The sequence below is a fragment of the Sphaeramia orbicularis genome, chromosome 10 (genome assembly GCF_902148855.1).
Source record: "Sphaeramia orbicularis chromosome 10, fSphaOr1.1, whole genome shotgun sequence".
NCBI lineage: Eukaryota > Metazoa > Chordata > Actinopteri > Kurtiformes > Apogonidae > Sphaeramia > Sphaeramia orbicularis.
The window spans coordinates 23,705,137-23,721,335 of NC_043966.1; the positions used below are offsets into that span (position 1 = coordinate 23,705,137).

The window sequence follows — 16,199 nt, forward strand, 5'->3', positions numbered from 1 at the left end:
AATGAAGTTCATAGGTTAAAAGGAAACACTGACCTCTGATAGCTTGAATCTATTGTTTATATTTGTTAGATTATAAAGTCCTATATATCAGATTAATCATTTCCAAGCTGTAGGAAAAAAAATCCCCCTCCCAACCAGCCTTCAGTGTACTGCATGGTATCCATTTATCATATTTCATCTTTAATATTATTACAAGATGTTTCGCACTTGCAGGTTGACTAAACATATTATTCAGTTTATTTGCAGTGGGGAAATGTTTAATCCATGTACAGATTTTCATTCTACAATTTCATACCTGTGGTACACTTCGTTTTATTTCACATTTTTATATAAATGAGGGTTGTAGAGTCACATTTTAGGTTTGTAATTTCACATCAGGTGCTATGAAGATTTGACCAAATCTAAATAATATATAAAATATTAGTCACTCTGGAAGAGTTTTATTATAAAATGTTTTACAGGAAAATAGATGAGATTTAAATTGATAAAACTTGAATGAAGAAGCGTTTATATGATCCAATTTATCATTACTACATTTAGTTTCTTACATCCTTCATCAAAAGGAGCTTGTGTTATTTTATTATAGTTTAGACAGTTTCATATAATAAATGTGGTTGTTTCAGTTTGTCTTTCTTGGCCTCTGGCATTTCCAGTTTTCTCAGAATCTGAGTGACCAATGACACATTACCAAAGAAAACAGATGTTGTTGTAGTGACATAAACTACTTTCACTTCCCTTTATTACACCTATGCTTAGGGTTAGGGTTATTAGGTTAGGTTATCTATTTAGCAACTGCAGTTTCTGATGTCAAAGAGCGTAAAGATCTTATTTATATGAATAGTTTTGATCTGTTCAAGTCACTAATTTACAGGATATGTGACTTACAGTAAATATAGTGAAAGTTATTGTAACTACAGTCATGGTTTATCTATACTGATGTAGAAACAGTTTAGGATGCCTACTGGTATTTGAATACCAGTGACATCATGCTCCGTGAATGCACATCTGCTGTAGAATAGACTCATACATTACAAAGGAGGATAGAAATAAAACTTTCCAATATTGTTTTCACATCCTGCAAAAATATCAAGGACTCAGATTACTGACCCACATATCAATCCCAGAGGTAAGAATGAAAAATCCCTCCAATGAGGCATGGGGAAAATGCATCAGATCAGTGCGGCTGCTTTCCTCCCTTGTTGAGCAAAAGGCGGTTGTGAAACGTGAAGGACAAAAACAGCTGGGATCAGGGGCCGTACTGACTGTAGCTGCAGTTCCTGGGTAACACATAAATATTGTTGGTGAAGCAGGAAGGATTGCCTCATAACTGTCTGATTTTATGAGACTAAACCAAGACTATCTGTCATCCTTTGTCAAGTATTAAGTTGAATATGTTGGACGATAATTCACTTGCAAAATCATCTATGGGTTTTTGAGAAGCCCAGGACAACTTGAGGCCATTTCCTCAAATGACTCAGTTATTACTCTTCCTATTTTCACTGAAAGTTCAGTTCATGTTTCATTTGTACGGTAACATTTCCTCTACAAAAGAAGAAACAAAGAAAGAACATGGATTTCTCAGTAAGAGTCACTTGAACTTTGACCTCTAAACACTGTTCTGAGGATAGATTGGGGATTTCATACACTGTTTGTGGGTCTGTTACATATAAGCAAGGAACATTTCATGACATTATAAATGTTACAGTAAACTGGATCTATTCCTAATCTGTCAGTGCAAGTAGAGAAGTCATACAGGTGCTTATAAAACATCAGCAACACTTGTCTATTTAATCAGTAATCTTTGATTCACACTAGATTACAAAGACTGTAAAACTCTGTGTCCCAGAGAGATGTTCCGTCTATCGTTCCACGTCCTCTCTGTCTTTCACATGTGAGTTTTTATAAACCAGAGCAATGTCATGGTTACTGTTTGGCTGTATTTGCGGCTGTTCTGGTGCTTGGCTGCTTGTCATTTGTCTCTTTCCCGTCAGAACAGACATCAGTTTAGAGCGGTAGTGGTCCCCAGCCAGGAAATACAGAATGGGGTCAATACAGCTGTTGACACTGGCCAGTGGTCTGGTGATCTTGTAAGTGAAGTTGACAATGTTGAGGAATTCACAGTTAAGGTTCAGGACGCGGGACGTGTAGTAAAGCGTCCGTGTGATGTGAAATGGAACAAAGCTGACAGCAAACACTACCAGCACCACTATGATGAGTTTGATTGACTTCTGACGAGAGGCGGCGCCCTGTCGGCCTGTGGATAATCCACGTCTGGGTCTGCACAATGTCCTCGCCATGAGGCAGTAACAAACCATGATGACCATGAAAGGGACGCCAAACAGGAGCACCATGACAACAGAGCTGTAGTCCACGTACTCCTCGAAGGCATCCTGGCTGGTTGTGTCGTGGCACAGTGTGTCGTTGTCCCTCCTGGAGGTGGTGACAAAGATGAGGTTGGGTACCAGACACACAGTGACCACAGCCCACACCAGGCCACACACCAGGTGGGCATGACGGGATTTCACAAGGGTCAGCGCCTTGATGGGATGGCAGATACCAATGTAACGATGGACACTGATGCAGGTGAGGAAGAGGATGCTGCAGTAGAGGTTTGCATAAAACAGAAAACGCACTATTTTGCAGGCGGCCACTCCAAAGGGCCAATGGTTGCGGTTGGCGTAGTAGTAAATGAGAGTGGGCAGAGAGACAACGTAAAGGAAGTCCGACAGGGCGAGGTGGAACATGTACACTGTACTGGGGTTCCACGGTCGCATCTTTAGAAACATCCACAGGGCTGTAGTATTAAGCACAAATCCAAAAACAAACACTAGACTGTAGGACACAGGCAGGAGGATGTATTTAAACTCCTCATTGAATCGACAGCTGGAGTTGAAGATAGCAATGTATACCATCGACTGGTTGTGTGCTTCAGGGTTTAGGGTGACTGTTTCCATGGTGACTGGTCTTCTGACTGTAGGACATCCAACCCAGAAGATGATACCTATCAAAGAGAGGAGAAACTCAGATAAACAGGTGTACGTGCAATTACAAAGATGACTTTACAGGCAATGTAAGTAAATAAGCACATCTAGCACATCTCACAGAGTAAATATACATGTTCCATTCAACATTCTCTACATAGAATTAAGCTGGTAATATAGGACACAATCTAGTAGTGTTGTAATAAGTAGAAGATCAGTTGGGTCATTGTTGGGGGGTACCACCCCCTTATCAAAATCCCAAAACTCACCCCCTTTTAAACCTAACATCCCCTGTAAATTAAAAGGCCAATCCTTTTTGTTTATTGTAATAAACAGCAGACACCACTACTTGAATAAACTCAGTGAGCCACATAAAACACATATTTACTCTAACAAACAACTAAATGAAGACAGCTGTAGTATGATGATAAAAACAGAGAACTCGAAGACAGGAAACGATGGTCAAGGTGACCCACAACAGTGTGTTTTGGGACAAACTGGAGTGTGGGTGTGGGTTGGTGGAGTGGGAGCACCTCTGGTAGATAAATGAATAAATAAATAAAATCCTCCCAAGACCCTCCAAAGTAAAAGTTTTGGCTTTTTTTACATTAAATAATTGTTTTGATTGGAAACAGAATAATGCAACAGTTTTTCAGATACATTTTTTATTAAATTTTTTTAATGTATTGTCCTTTGCAATGGACGGTGTTTTTGTTTTTCATTTATTTATTTTTTTTAAAGCTGTGAAACATGTCCCTACGGATGACAGATGACAGTTGCTGCGTCTCAGGAAGATAATAAATAACGGAATTATTTTTAATATTAATATTATTAATTTGTCATAAATGACTGTATAAACTTGAAGGAACTCAAATTAAGCAGACCTTATTTTTTCAGCTTTACATAGAAAATGCAAATTAAAAATACATATTTAAAAAAAAAAACTATATAAACTTCAAATGCAAACTACTGTACTAACTCAGATAAATGTAATGGTTTCAACAGTATATATACACCTGTAAACACATGGAGCTGTGGTATAAAGTAACAGACTGGAAACAATCTGTGAAGTTGGACCTCAAGTATGTGTTAGGACACAAGTATTTCCATGTCTTATCTCTCCCTGCATCACTCTGTTGATCAACAACAGGCTCTACATGTGCAACACATTAAATAATAAACTCGACGTTTCTGTAAAGTCCCACTCACCACAACTGGATCCACAGACAGTGTGGGTACCACGGTGGTTCTGATCCGGACAAGACGCGCACTTTTCCCGGGAAAACTTCTCCGCAGAGCCCCTGGAGCTTCTCCCCCTTCAGTCCGTCATCTTGTTGCTCCTCCAGCGGATCCAACAGCCGAACTTTACAGACGCTTTGCACTTATTTTTCGGGTAAACGTCGAGTGTGAGTCCATGGTTCGAACAGCTGTACGCGGACACGCAGGCGCACGATCCACGCAGAGTGGGATCTACACAATATAAGGCTTGAAATGGGAAGTCACATCGCTGAGTGGACAAAAGTGCACCCTAAAAAAATACTCAGTGGGAGAGTCACTTTCAGTTTTACAGACCACGTGAAACCAATACCAGCGCGCCTGTACCATACACTTAACCATGCTGTGGTTTTACGCAACAACATATGGTGCGTCCATTCACATGTGAGCATGAAGAATGTCCTTTTTCATCTGCACTAACAATGGAGAAAACAGAAATGGAAGCCAGGATGTGTCATTGCATATTTATGGTTTGGTCTTCAGATGTAAACCCAGATAGCAAATATTTTGGCAGCATTATGGTATACATTTGGCATTTTTGGCTTTCTTTTGGCATTATGAAAACCTTTAGGCTTAACTGTGGAACGATTAAGGTTATCCATAATAGATATGGAGGCACCAGCAGTATATGGCTGAGTTATGGCATATATCTGGTTAACCAAAAGAATGGGCAAAGAGTGGGATCAACTATAGGGATGGTATGGCATGTTTAAGGCAAGTCAGATTGACTAAAGAGCGGCAACATCTTCTTCCATATATGGATGTGTTTTGGTTGCGTTTTGGCATATTTCTGTAAAGCCAAAACACTGCGCAAAGAGTGTGAATTTCTACCCAGAAGAAAACCCCACTTCATTTTAAAAGTATGACCAACACAAATTTTGGGTGAATTTTTGGCCTCTCTTTGGGTCAGTTTTGGCTACTTTTTGGCTGGATTATGGGATTTGGGGCTTTTCTGGGACAATTATGGCTATATTTTGGAAGTCCGCAATTACTTTTGGATGAATTTTGGCTTCCTTCTGGTTTGATTTTGGCTTGCCTATTTTGGACCATTTAGGACCCATACATCCACCCAGAACTTTGCCAAAATGGCATGCCAGTTTTGGGCCAGATTTAAGCCATAATGATTTTGCTATCTGGGAAGTATGTGGGTCAGCAGTGTCAGAACCCACAGCCTTAGGTTTTTGCTTATATTATAACACCCTCCACATACTCATCTGTAACACCATTTCACTACTTATACTTTCAATACTCAGTTACAAAAGCAAAAAAAAAAAAAAAAACTCCAAACTTCAATTTTAACAGCAGGACTTCATAAAACATCTGAAGACATCTTATCCCACATCTATAGATTTTTATTCAGCTCCACCCATGACAACGCCTAATGGCAGCCAACACTAAAATGTTATAGAAGTTAATATTTGCACAGCTGTACAGTAGTGTGTAAGGCTGTTATAAAACATTACATTTGCTTTTGAGATTAGTTACAGTTGTTCACCTTCTCAGCAACCTTTAGGGCTTTCTTTTTCTCCTCCTTCCTCCAAAGGTACGTGTGATAAAGTGTGGAATTATAAAACCATAAAGAAATAAAAGTAGGTAGGATGAGCAATAATGAGACAGATAATAAACCAGTTCAAACTTAATAAGTCACTTAAACTTTAAGTCAGGAACAGGATCGTATTCATAATCCAAAGGCTTAACAACAACATTAGCCTGAATGACCCTTTTTATGGTCTATACTGACATAGAAAGTATGTCATGTGACAGGTCAGTCCTGTTTTGGCAGCAATGGAAAATTGAAAACATATGAATAGTCAACCATAAAGTACTGTAGTATGTTAAATATGTATCATACAAGATAGTAAACATGAAAACAGTTTAGTTTAGGTTTTTTTTTTTTTTTTTATTGTTTTGAGGGATGTTATGATGATTTATCACACTTTGATCGCATCCATGTCAGTATGGTCATGAAGTGAGTTAGAGAACAACATACATATATTTTTGTTTAATTTTATGCATGATTTATGATGATAAGTACACAGTGGAGGACAAAATTATTAGAATACCTGACATATATGAAAATGTTTTGCCTCCAATACATGGCTTCATTTCATACTGTTCATAAAACATGCAGATGGTTGTTTTGAGTACAACAAATATTAGATGAAGCAGTTTTTATCCAATTTTAATTTAGAAGATTGTGGCACCACTTCACCTATTTCTAAAGTGCATGGAGAAGAAGAAAAACTATCTATAGGTCAAGAATTCCAGCAGCACTTGTCGAGTAGAAGAATCTTATTTCATTCTAAATATTTAGAATGAGTTTTTGACCTATAGAACCTTTAACCCATAAAGACCCAGCGCTACTTTTGTGGTAGTTCCCAAGTCATTTTTTCCTCTATATGTAACATTTCTTAAGTGATTTGTCACCATTTATTATGAAATTATTATGAGTATTTTGCAATTTTCCAGTGAAAATCAGGTATTTTCCAATATTTAGTATACTGATTATATAGACATTCATAAAAGATCAGATTAAATTTGAGGATTATTATACAAAAAACAGAAGAAAAAGTGACTTTCAGTAAAATATATCATTAAATGAACATAAAACAAGTGTCTACAACCACTGTTATTTCTAAAAACTACATGAGTTTTACTGGTGAATCAATGTTGTAAAAGATGACAGTGTTTCCATGCTCACAATGGATCATCTGAAAGTCCAAATGGGTCATATCTGATGACCATGAAAAGATGACAAACTGCATTTTATACCAATTATTCACATGTATTGATAGGATTAGTGGATTAACAGGTATTACACATTTTAGATCAGTAGATGATTTGGTCACTAGTGGATGTTTGGGTCTTTATGGGTTAATATTTACATGATGGGCCTTGTACATTCTAAAGAGTCACACATCTGTGTCCTAAGACTCTTGTATCGTCATCAATTTGACAATAATACACAAGTAAAAGAAAGAACACAATTGTGTGACATTGGCGGTGAGATAGGCCTGACTTGTTTTTTCATCATGAAAATCACCTAAATGTCCTCATGATGACCCTATTCTATGGTTTATAGAGCATAATGAGGACTTTGTAGATATCTCATTTGTTTTATGGGTACGGCCAATTAAAAAAGCAAACAAACAGATGAAACCTCTTATATGCTAAGTGCTCTAACAACTATTTCACAATCATTAGTTCTAATAATAATAATAATCTAATTACAGTGGTTGAATTGAGCCATTCACTGTATAGACCTGTGCACAAGCCCTACCTCTGTGCAACTCAACTCAAACACATAAATATGTCAAGAAATTCCACAAATTAACTATTGGCAAGGCATTCCAGTTCACTGAAAACCATTTCAGGTCACTACTTCATGAATCTGATTGAGACAAAGCCAAGAATGTGCAAAGTAAAAGTTGGCTACGTTGAAGAATCTCAACTATAAAGCATGTTCTGGTTTATTTAACATGTTTTGGCTCAGTACATAATTCCATATGTGTGCAGTGTTGACCTACAATATAGAGAATAATGAAAAAGAAGACAAACCACTGAATGAGAAGGTGTGTCCAAACTGTTGACTGGTGCTGGATGTATTTATATGACAGTGACCCCTCCACCTCTTCATGTCTAGGATGCACTGGTGACTTGTGTCTGTGTATAGGTCAGCTCTGTGGTTTTTCTGTCCACATGTGTGACGGGGGTTTCTGTGGTTTCCATGTCTGGAATGTGAGTGGGCCATTGGCACAGCGTCAGAGGAACATGCAGAGCAAAGAGTGGGTTCCAGTACAAAGATGGAACACATATTATCATCCAAACAAATCAGTTTTCATGAAGTCGAGCTTATTGGTACGAATGGTTCACATCTTGTTTTCCGAAACTAAAATAACATCCATACACATTTTTTAAACATAAAACTAACTGTACTCAAACCAAGGTAACTTTTGTTAATGAGCAGCCGTGGCTCAGGAGGTAGAGTCCAATCACCGAAGGGTTGGGGGTTTGAATTCTGCTCTGTCCTAGTCATGTGCTGTTGTGTCCTTGGACAAGACACTTCACCCTCCTTGCTTCCAGTGCTGCTACTCACACTGGTGTATGAATACGTATGAATGGTCGGAGGGGCCATGAATGAATAATGGATTCACTGTATGCGCTTTGAGTATGCATTCATAGAAAAGCAGTATATAAATCTAATCCATTATTATGACGAAAAATAGAATTGAAAAAACTTTTTCTTTCACTGAAATAAATAAAAACTATACTTAGTGCCATTAAAAATGCATGGGTCAGAATAATATGTATATTTGGAGATATATTAAATTAATTGGTTTGGGGTTACCTTCATATTAAACAGGGAAACACTGGTCATTAGAGAATGAACTGTGGACAAATTGTGATGAACTTAACATGTTTATTCAGTTGACTGAATGCAGGTACTCAGAAACTGAAAGTGTCATCATTTAATGTTGGGTGTGTCCACCTCTGGCTTCAAAACAAGCAGTGCAGCGACGACGCATGGAACTGACAAGTCTCATGATCCTGTCCTGAGGGGACGACTGATTGTACTGTGATGACAGCGCAGACGGCGTGCGACTTCACCACGGCTCAGACCTGCTCGTAACATGCCAATGGCAGGCTCTCTCTGTTGTATCGCAAGTCATGGCATTTTGAGCTGGCAAAAACATATGGGCGTTTTCTTTGCTGCCTTTATATCGACTGTTGACCACACCTAAAGTTACCAGTCAAGCGTGACTCTGTACAAGAGATTCGACACAATGTCCAACATTAAGGGATTAGTCCAAACACCGACGTCACACGCATCAGGAATGAAAAAAATACGGCTGTTAATTGTGTTACTCATCTCGGGAGCAACATATACAAAATAGGCACCTGAGCAAATCATTCATTCATTCATTTTCTGAACCCGCTTTATCCTCACTAAGGTCACAGGGGTCGCTTGGAGCCTATCCCAGCTACATAGGGGTGAAGGCGGGGTACACCCTGGACAAGTTGCCAGTTCATCACAGGGCTGAACATATAGACAAACAACCAATCACTCTCACATTCACACCTATGGGCAATTTAGATTAACCAATGAACCTATCAGTGCATGTTTTTGGATGGTGGGAGGAAGCTGGAGTACCCAGAGAGAACCCACGAAGACACGGGGAGAACATGCAAACTCCACACAGAAAGGTCCCACCCCCCATCGACTGGTGTTGGAATCGAACCCAGGACCTTCTTGCTGTGAGGCACGAGTGCTATTCACTGCGCCACTGTGAGCAAATCATTTTCTGGAAATTACACCACATGTTTGGACCATGCATTTTTAAAGGCGTTAAGTATATAATTATAATTAAAAGAAAAAATGATAACTAACTGAAACTGTATTGTGTGCTTACAAAACTAACTAAAACGTATAAAAATTATGGATAAAATTTCCTTTGTTTTTGTCAATGTCGGATTGATATGAAATCAATTTATTTCATTCGAGCAATTTTAGCTGGGGCACCATACAGCACTTCACAGTCCGTCACTTGTCGTCACTTGTCGTTTAGAGTCGGCTTCTCGTCCCCACTCTACCTGGAAACATGGAGACAAAAATTTAGCAGAAAGCAGCAGAGTCCTGTATGGGATTTATTGAATTTGGAAGGAAGATAAAAAATGTGAAAAAACTAAAACTAATACTAAAACTAAGCATTTAGACAAAAACTAGCAAACCTGCTTTAAAAATACTTAAAACTAACTGAATTCCAGAGGAAAAGAAGTCAAAATTAAATAAAACTAAACTATAAAAATCCAAAACTATTAAAACCTTGACTCAAACTGTCATAAATATACTCAGTTAATCAGATGTGACCTTCTAAAGAAAAGCCTACCCAACAGTGGGTCCTTGTTGCCAAATATTCCCAGCATTAACACACACACATGATGCATCATCACTATCGGTAGAGCAGTGACTTAGTGGTCAGTGACACACATGTGCTGTCAGTAGCGAGACGGATGTGTTTGGACATCCCATAATAAGTAACTACCAATGCAATGAAAAACACTGACACTCATGCGTTGTGGACTTGAGCTCACAGGTGTGTCGTTTCTCTGAGCTGTGTAATTACTGTTAACGGCAATGACAAATATAACTCTCGCCTGTTTATCAGCCAAATTGTAGTCATTATAGGGTCACAGAAGAAGTTGTGCAATTGTGTAATTATACGCTGCAGTGGGAAAGCATAACAGGCAGTCAGTCGTGGTGATTGTGAAAGAACGTCACTTTTCAAAAACTTCAGGAAGCTTGTAATAACCAAGCGGAAATGGCAATAAAAGATTAAACCTACAAGACTGATTAAATCACACTGTTAAAACACAGTTAGTGTACTTGCATGCAGCACAGGAGGAAGTATTCAACTCCTTTGCTAAAGTAAAAGTATTAATTCCACACTGAAAATCCTCCACTACAAGGAAAGATTCTGATCTTTCAAATCTCTAAGAAGCTAATTTATGTGCAAAGTCTGTTATCATCAAAATGTACAATATTGCCCATAAAGTTGGAATAAAATAATTTTACCTCTTCTCATGAAATGATTGTTACAATGTGAGTTATTCTTGATAAAGTGTAACTGGGACTGGTAAATGGCGATTACTGATGTGTATAAATAGGAATAAAAAGAGGAATGTGTCTGAAAATAAAATTATTTCAACTTTACGGGCAACAGTATATTTAAAATATGAAAAATTGCAGTAGCAGCTGTGCAGTAAAATGCTCCCTCTCAGTGTTGTAATACTATTTATGATGTTTAGAGCTTCCTTTATGTGCACGGTGCATGTTACTGCTAGATCTTGACTTCATTTTAACTACTTTACATACTGTTTGGTAGTTGAATTTACACCTATACATTATAGTCCATCAGATAATCTTTGTATTGACACTGTCATGTGAGAACAATGCATCTCTGAAAAGTCTGTTTTTTATGAGCTCAGATCATCATGAGCTACAGCCTCTTTTTATCTTGTGAATTTTCCAGTTGATCCAAGAGGATTTTAAAGTTTACAAAGCTTGACATGGTGGAGAATTTCCTCAACCTCTAATGTCCCAGTTTATCACAAGCATTCAAAGTCAGCACATTTATTTAGAGTTTTGCTTGAAAGAAAGTGAATTAGAAGGTGTAATGTAAACTGGCAAACATAGTGGATTAAAAAGTTCAGTACTTTCCTCTTAGATGTACTGGAGTAGAAGTATTAAGTTGCAAAAATGTGTAAATTCTCAAGTACCTCAAATTTGTGCTTCACTACATTCGAACGCTGCTCTTGTAGTTGCCACATAAATTGAACAACACTGTATGTTGTTGGTTAAGGGATACAATTCCCAGCCAAAAAAGTCGCCCCCTGGATTTAATGGAGCAAAGAGGTAAGAGCCATCCACTGGTTAATGATTACCCTGCCCACCAAAGGGGAGGCAAGGGGTATCATTTTTGGTTTGGTTTGTTTCTTTGTTTCTTCACATTCTAGCAGCAAAACTATTGGTTGAATTCATACCAAATTGGGTTTATAGATTGCCAGTGACCCAGAATAGATGTGATTACATTTTGGGAAAAGTAGGTCAAACTTAAAATTTTTTTATGAATTTTTAAAATCTTCCCATTTACTTATAATGGGCAAAATTTCAAATGTCTGTAGCAGCAAAACTATTGGTTGAATTCATACTAAATTGAGTTTATAGATTACCAGTGACCCAGAATAGATGTCATGACATTTTGGGAAAAGTAGGTCCAAGTTAACATTTTTTTATGAATTTTTTAAAATCTTTTTTTTCCACCATTTACTTAAAATGGGCAAAATTTCAAAGGTCTGTAGCAGCAAAACTATTGGTTAAATTCACACCAAATTGGGTTTATATATTGCCTGTGACCCAGAATAGATCTGGTTACATTTTGGGAAAAGTAGGTCAAAATTACATTTTTTAAAGAATTTTTAAAATCTTTTTTCTTCTCCCATTTACTTATAATAGGCAAAATTTCCCATGTCTATTAAACCATCAATTTTGTTTCAATTTACTTCAAACTTAGTGCCTACAGTACAAGCCTGTGGGGGCAGTGTTATGACCTGGGGTTGATTCAGTTGGTCAGGTCTAGGTCTCATCTGTTTCAATGGAATACACAGTGAAAGTCCTGTCGACCTCTAAAATGTCATCAAATGCAGACTCTCTACCCTCCCATATTCCACAGAGGTGGACAGGAAACAATGGAGGATGGCCCATATGACTGCAGTTGGAAAAGAGATGCATTTGATATGGAAATTGGTCCGTACCCTGACATTGTTTAGGTTCGTGGCAGATTGTGTAGTCCATCGTGCATCATGTTTGGTGATACATGTTGTACTTTTATCCCTAATATCCGATGGCCAACAAGGGTCAAACACATTGCAAGAGACACAAGAGAAAACAGCTGCAAGTACAGAAACAACACAAAGTCAAACACAAGTCTAAACGTACAAGAAGAGGAACGTGATGCAAATGAAAAAATGCACGGCAAGAAACAAAAACACATGCATAATTATCAAATGCTCTGCAAATGGAGAAATGATGCAAACCAAGAAAACATCTGCAAACGAAAAATGTTGCAGAACCAGTCACTAGAACAGAAGTGCTCCAAACCTGCAGCCAGTGTTTATAGACAACAGACTAGTGTCAAATAGAATCAAATAAAAGTCACATTACCGCTACGCCGAAACTTCAGTTTGTTCCCACTGCAGTTTGAAACACTGTCAGTCAGCTGTTGTCTGTCTCTCTCGCTCCATTCTTTGTGTCTTTGCATTTAGCTGTTCTGCTGACAGCGCCACCTACAGGTTTGGAGCACTTCCGTTGTACTACCATTATGTAGCATTTTTCATTTGCAAATCTTTTCTTGGTTTGTATCATTTCTTTGTTTGCAGAGGATTTGATGATCATGCATGTGTTTTTGTGTCATGCGGCGCATTTTTTTCATTTGCACCGCGTTCCTCTTTTTGTACCTCATTTAGACTTGTGTTTGAGTTTGTGAATTTGCATCTTTTCTGTACTTGCAGCTGTTTTCCCTATCTCAGATGCATTGGGTCGTTGCAATGTGTTTGGCCTCTGTTGGCCACCGTACACTAATAACACAGCGCCTGATGATGATGGATCAGTGACCAAGGCTGTAGGAGGTTCTTGTTCCCTTCCTTGTGGAAAATTCTGGAATCGACATTTGGTTTATTTAATTTGACTCCATATTCAGAAAATGGAAAATGTTGATTATCTCTATTCCCTCTGTCCTTATTATCACCATAGTGATTTTGGCTCTCTGTGGTTGTTGCATCATTCCCTGCCTCAGAAGTCTTACATCCACACAACTGCAGTTAAACCCGGTCAACCATCAGGATATATTCGACTGATATTCCAACACAAATTACTACAATGATCAAAATTCTGACTTAGAGGATTCAGACTCAGAAAATGACAGAGTAGTGTAAGGTTAATGACAATCCGGATTAAAATATATTACAATACTTCGGTCCACAAGTTCAGAATTGCATATATGTTTTGTATCCCTGATACTCCTCTAATCATCCAAATACGAAGTTTGATCATATATACTCAAAATTGTAATATTCCTCACATTGTGATAACAGGATTGTTTGTACCATGTGATTATCCTGTTTTAGACCAGGTTCCCTGTTCAAGATATTTACCCTAATTAGACCTGTAATGTTATAAGTGGAGACTGTATTGTAAATATTGATGATGCCCCCCCCGCCCCCACATCCACCTTTTTTCCATACCTCTATGTCATGCATTTTTATGTATTTATATACAGGGTGGGGAAGCAAAATTTACAATGAACATTTAGTTGTTTTTTCTCAGCAGGCACTATGTCAGTTGTTTTGAAACCAAACATATATGGATGTCATAATCATACCTAACACTATTATCCATACCTTTTCAGAAACTTTTGCCCATATGAGTAATCAGGAAAGCAAACGTCAAAGAGTGTGTGATTTGCTGAATGCACTCGTCACACCAAAGGAGATTTCAAAATAGTTGGAGTGTCCATAAAGACTGTTTATAATGTAAAGAAGAGAATGACTATGAGCAAAACTATTACGAGAAAGTCTGGAAGATACTATTAAAGAAGAATGGGAGAAGTTGTCAGCTGAATATTTGAGGAACACTTTGCGCAAGTTTCAGGAAACGTGTGAAGGCAGTCATTGAGAAAGAAGGAGGACACATAGAATAAAAACATTTTCTATTATGTACATTTTCTTGTGGCAAATAAATTCTCAAGACTTTCAATAAACTAATTGGTCATACACTGTCTTTCAATCCCTGCCTCAAAATATTGTAAATTTTGCTTCCCCACCCTGTATATTATATTTTTCATGATGGTATATCTTTTGCAAGGGTGATATACTTAATGTGTTTTGATATCCAACTGTTGATAATGACCCATAATGACCCATTTACTGAATAATTTTAATGATCATAGAATGTAATGGAAAGTTTTATTCTTGTATTAATCCATGATATACTCACTGGTTATTATTGTCTACACCTCTGAACATGAACTATTCACAAGAAACCTGCTTCCTGACTACTGAGTTTGTCTGTCCTCCTAAAGTATGCATGGAAGTCACAACATAAATGGCCTTCAGCCTGGAAAGTGGGGGCAGCATCTCCCAGGTGTTTCTTCACCAAAACAAACTATCACACACACACAGCAGCAAACAGCAGATTAAAGTTCGGGGAGTCACTCTAATCAGACTGCATTGCTGCTGCAGAATAAACCTGAAAGAAAGACAGCGCTGCCTACAAATCAGTTTATTTCTTCTCTTCACCGAAGCAACACCAAATTTCCACCCCAGTATAAAAATGTTGTGTCCAAAAAATAAGGTCAACTGAGCCTGAATATAATGAATGATCAGGTCTGAACATTGGTGGACTTTGTTCTTCCCTGATTCCACAGACATATTCCCAGATGACAACACCAGGAGTCATCAGGCTCAGATTGTGACACGAGTAGTTCAGGGAGCACGAAACATCATTTTCGCAATGGACCGGCCACCCCAGAGTCCAGACCTGAACCCTAGTGAGAATGTTTGGGATATGATGGAGAGGACTTTACACAGCAGTCAAACATCACATCAATTCAGCAACTATGGATGAAAATTATCGAGCCATTTACTGGGATATTGTGATGGGCATTTTGTGGCATAAATGCTGCCATGGTGAATGCATCCTCTACTCAATGCATAAAAACAGTTCAAACAAATTCTAGTTTTGTAGTTTCAGTCATGTAGAGCAAATACTTACCCTTTGAATTAAATATTTCACTCTTTGCTCCTACAAGAGACCAGTGGTGTAATGTAATAACCATTTCAATAATATTTTTTCCATAACACTGAAATCCACGAGTATTCAACCCATAGTGGCCATCTTATTAGAGCACCCTTTGCTCGTACCAGTCAGACTCAGTTCACTGTTCGATACAGAGAACCTAAAATATGGAATCATCTGCCAACTCTTCTCACGGAGCTTCCTCAAATTCAGTTTAAAAAATCTGTGAAAACTCTGCTCCTGAGTGATTGTAATTTTCCACATGGGATACATTTCTAAGCTTGGTATATTGTGGAATTTTATTTGTTGAAAATGTACTTTTGTGCAGCTTGCAAATTTTTTCTTTAAATATTTTTAATTGCAGTTGTAAATAATCTTTGAAATCTGGAGGTTGCCACTTGTTAAGCCCCTTGAGGGTTTTTGGAAACAATCTATCACAATTTTTAACCAACTTGTATTATGTGTATGTTCTTTTTTACTATGTGAAAATTAAATAAATTTAAAAAATTATTAAAATAAAAAAAAATGAAGAGGAGATTTGTGCCTTAACTGCTGCTTGACAGAATGAAATGACACGTTTTAATGCCTGG

General features: G+C 37.8%; 1 protein-coding gene across 1 annotated transcript; it reads right to left on the reverse strand.

Annotated features, from left to right (window-relative positions):
• Positions 1-214: 214 nt before the first annotated feature.
• On the reverse strand, positions 215-4,706 carry LOC115427697 (P2Y purinoceptor 4). Its single transcript, XM_030146359.1, has 2 exons — positions 4,191-4,706; positions 215-3,001 (listed from the first exon to the last, which is right to left on the reverse strand). The coding sequence occupies exon 2, from the start codon at positions 2,952-2,954 to the stop codon at positions 1,860-1,862; it is 1,095 nt and encodes a 364-aa protein (XP_030002219.1). The 5' UTR covers positions 2,955-3,001; positions 4,191-4,706; the 3' UTR covers positions 215-1,859.
• Between the last annotated feature and the right edge of the window lie 11,493 nt (positions 4,707-16,199).